This window comes from Nematolebias whitei, chromosome 4 (genome assembly GCF_014905685.2).
Source record: "Nematolebias whitei isolate Nwh7 chromosome 4, NemWhi1, whole genome shotgun sequence".
In the NCBI taxonomy this organism is placed as follows: domain Eukaryota; kingdom Metazoa; phylum Chordata; class Actinopteri; order Cyprinodontiformes; family Rivulidae; genus Nematolebias; species Nematolebias whitei.
In genome coordinates this window covers 142396-146887 of record NC_056501.1, presented here as the reverse complement: position 1 = coordinate 146887, position 4492 = coordinate 142396, and the positions used below count along the sequence as shown (strand labels likewise).

The 4492-nt window shown below is 40.8% G+C and overlaps 1 protein-coding gene across 1 annotated transcript in view; it reads left to right on the top strand.

The window, feature by feature from the left end:
• slit3 (slit homolog 3 (Drosophila)) overlaps nt 1-4492 on the top strand; it is a gene marked incomplete in the record, with an annotated part of 622921 nt that overhangs the window by 509054 nt on the left and 109375 nt on the right. Inside the window, 1 exon segment of the mRNA XM_037675457.1 lies at nt 2873-2939. Coding sequence (XP_037531385.1) covers nt 2873-2939 — 67 coding nt within the window.

Genomic DNA, 4492 nt, shown 5'->3' with positions numbered 1-4492 from the left:
ACCAGGTGTCCCTTTGGCTACGCTAACTCACCTGCAGAGTTCAACATCTTTGTCTGTGTGCGCCTGTTTATGTCTCGGGTTGAGTTTTGGGTTGTCCCCTCTCTTGGAGCAATTTGGGCCCCCCATTTAATGTTGGGTCTACTTACCCCAGTCGTGCTCCCTTCCGGGGGCGGGCCTCCCTGCCACCGGTGCATTGGCATTGGAGGCTCTTGGCATCTGGGGCTGGGTGATTGGGTACGTGCTGGCCCGCTCTGGTGGCTGCCTGCCGGAGCCTGGATGCCCTGACTATGTCGAGCCTCTGCTGGGAGGTGGTAGGACACACTGATAGTGGGGAGGGGGGTCCTCTCCCAGAAAATTTTGAATAAAGTAGATGCCATTTCCTGCATTCTGGTGTATTTTAACTGGTTGTTAAACATCTAGTTTTACCTACACAAGTAACACTTGATTCAATAACTATTTTAGAGTTAATGGTACAACAGGAAGTAGCACCAACATAACTGGTTTGTTCCACTTTGGATAAATAATAATAATAATAAACTTTATTTCTATAGCACCTTCCAACAACGCCTTGCATTGACCAAGCTGTTTGGGGGAAGAATCAGTTTTGTGTTGTGTGTTTCCTTGACTGATGAAGCCTTCCGGATGGAAGGTGAAAAGTTTCTGCAGAAAAAGAAACTGTCCTGATGACCTGACTGAAAATTGTTGGCTCGTCTATAGTCATTAACTTCACCTCACTACTTTCTAAATTTCATCAGTCTTTTCAACTTTATGTAGCCCACCTACACCCCTCTAAGCTAGGTAAGGGCCCCTGAGCTCATTAAACCCCTTAAACTCAAACTTATTTATTCTTAAAAAATAACCAATAACACAGGCGAAAGGTTTTAGCTTTAAAAACTTTAAAATATTAAATTCAAACAAAAAAAGCAAAAAAACGTTTACAGTAATTCTAAATATTTTCAGTCCATTGGTGTAAACTTTAATAATCAGAAACTGAAAAACTTCAGTTTCTGATTATTAAAGTTTACACCAAATCAAGTGGGCCCACCCTCTAACATACACCTAAGCCGGCATATAGTTAAATTACATTTTCATCTTTAAATCACTTCTTGGTCTGCTGCCTTCATACATCTCCTCCGACAAGTCTCCGCGTGAGTGCAGCTACAGCGTGCACTCTCAGGACATTATTACCTGCAGAGTTCCCTCAGTGAGGACTGAACTTGACAAAAGGACCTTCTTCTACTCAGCTCCTGTTTCCTGGAATATCTTACAAAAAGACCTGAAGTTCTTGACCTTGACCTCTTTAAGTGGCTTTAAGAATCTGTTGGACTCTTGTCAAGGACCAATGCAGACATGTTCCTGATTTTAGTTTTCTACATTCACCTTATAATCTAGTTGTTTTTGTTACTTTTTTGCATCTTATTTGTAAAAAAAAATCGGTATGCCTTTTTATAACGGTCTATTGTTGTCGCTGCTGTCCATTGCTGTCATGATTCTTTGTTGATATCAGGACTCTCTTGTAAATGAGTCCTCAAGGCTCAATGGGATTAACCTGTCTAAATAAAGGTTGAATGAATGAAAAAAAAAATTGTTCAAACAAAATAACCCCTGTTGCAGGCCTGATGTGATGCTTAACAGTGGAGGGACTATGGTACCTTACTCCAAGTTCTAGATCTTCTGGAACTTCACCTGTCAGTCCCAGTTAATAGAAAGATGGTGGGGGGTGTTCTCAGCTCACCCATCTCAGAAACAGCAAGAAGCAGAAAGGTCCAATGAAGATGCAGTGCTCCAGCTCAGTCACAGAAAACTCTCAGTTTAGGCTCACCTAGTTGTACTTTACTTAACTTCAGGAGTTTCCTTGCCAGAAACTTTAGTTAAGTCTCTTCATGTTAGCTGGGTTAGGTACACAGTACTCAATGTCTATTCACTTTGCCAATGAATGAGCTATAAAACAAACTCACAACTACTGTACTGCAAATTCCATGTTGCAATACTCACAGTAGTTCTCAAACCCAAGGTAGAGTTGATATCTGTTCAAAGACTGTCAATTTGAATGTCTAAAACATTAACAAAAAACTTTTTTTACAAACTGCACCACAGTTTTTTCCCTGCAGAATGTACAGCTGAAACTCTTTCTAATACCCTCTTGTCTCTGCCCACTTCCTGTATATAAACCAATGACAGATCAGTAAATCTGTTAGACACCACACTACCTCCTTTTCCAAACATGAACCCTTCAAAATAAGACAAAACATGTGGCAAAACTTCCTTCAAAACAAAAATGCATTCATCAAACCACTCATTAGTACAAAACTTAACATACAATTATTTTGGACTGGGTTACATTTATTTGTTGTTTGATGCTTTTATCAGATATATCTAATACATTTTCATTAATGTCCCAGCAGACACAACCACAGGAGGACACACACACCAGAAATTTTTGTTTCCTAGTCTGTGACCGTGGCAAATGGTTGAGTTGTTCAAAAGCAACACCAACAAATATATATATTTTTTACCTATTTAGCTTTGATCAGGCAAATCTTACTAATATCATAGATCACTTTTACAAGGGAGACCTGGGCCTGAAGGTAGCCTAACATGAATGTTTTTGGACTGTGGAAGGAAACAGGAGTACCTGGAGTAAAGCCACCCTAACACGAGGAGAACATACAAACTCCATAAAGAAAGACCTCAGGTCCAACCCTGAAATTGTACTCAGAACCTTCTTGATGTGAGGCAACAGTGCTAACCACTAAAGGGCCCTGCATACTCCATCCAAAGTGGCAAAATATGCTCTCAATGGTGTAGCTGTGTGATAAAAATCACATCATTTTGTTATCAGAGTATCTTTGCCCATCCCCTCTCCACACAGGGTTCAGGCCAAACTTTTTCTCACAAGCGTATGCGCCAAGTATCGTGTGTTTGTCAGAAGTTTGTGGGTATGTATGACAAACACACTTGGACATCTAGCCATACTAAGACATCAAGACATACTAAGATAGTCAAATGGCCCAAACTCTGGATGTGGGTCATGCAGACTTTGTGTATGTACGTTTCTTTATGATAGATTATGGTTAAAGCGTGGATGTGGGGATGGAATGGGGACTCTTGAGGGAAGAAACCCACATGGTGATGTATACTGCAGCAGGAGGGGTTTCTCAGGAGCTCTGCGTCTGTGTATCGTGGACTATGAAAGGTGTGCACAAAAACAAATGTCCCGCAACCATGTTCCAGTAAGGGTGCATTCACACTAGCCCTGTTTAGTCCACTTTAATCGAACTCTAGCTCGTTTTCCTAGAAAGTCTGGCTCATTTAGGGAGGTGTGAACGCGCCATCGAAGTCTGTCACGGAACAAAAAGGTGAACTCTGGCCTGGGCTAAAACCTAGGTCTCGGTCCGGTAGAAGCGAACTCCAGCGCGGTTCGAGTACAGTGTGAATGTAAACAGACCGGGACCTGCTCCACAGGGTAAACAAACACGCATTTCTCTGACCTTATATGGAGCCGTCAGCTGCCTTGTGTGGAAAAACAATATTCTCCATGGTCTTCTGTCTCATCTTCTGCTCAGGCTAAGTCCATTTTTGAAAAATGACAAAATATAACTCCTAAAACTGCTAAAACTTGATGCCACTTCATTTTATTTTTATTTACAGAAAAAGAAGAAGACGTGTCTTCAGAGGTTTTTGTGTCGTTTTTTTCAGTAGTTCTTGGTGCAGTGCCCCCACAGGAGAGTGGGGGAATAGGTTGGTTCAACAGGTTGACTCGACTGCACAGTGCAGTGTGAATGCAAACGCACCAGCTCAAATGTAACAAAAGGTCATGAATATTGGTCCAGAACTGAACCCAGTCTACCGGACTATCTAGTGTGAAAACGACCTAAGTCAACTGTTTGGCTTCATTTAGAGGACGTTGACCCCTTAAGCCATCATTTTCCCATTAAGAAAGAAAAATCAAACAAACCAAAAACTCAATCGTTTGAAGGTGTATGCTTTCTTGACATTAAAGTTGTATTTAAAAAAATACGTGCACACAATCATATTCAGACTCTCCTGCAGAGCCTTGGACCCGGTGTTTTTTTTTTTTTTTTACAAATATGAAAGATATCAGTTTGTAGTCTGACTTGCACATATTACAAAAGTTAGGCACATGAAAGAGGAAGACCATAAAATACTGCTAAAAAGACAATGCATTACAATAGATTTTTTTTCCAACTTGTTTTTATCTGCAGCTGTGTTCGGTCTCACCTTGAATCCATATGGACAAGTGCAGTGGTAGGAACCAGCAGGATTGGAGACACAGGTACCATTGTTGTGGCAGGGTGCTGACAAGCAGGGGGCGCACTTTGACATCAGGCTGATTTCCAATGGACCTATGGATGATGGGAGAAAAATGGTAAAAATGAAAAGAGATCTGAGGGGAAGACAGAAAAAGTGTTATGGAAAGATGCAAATGTAAACATATATATATATATATATATATATATATATATATATA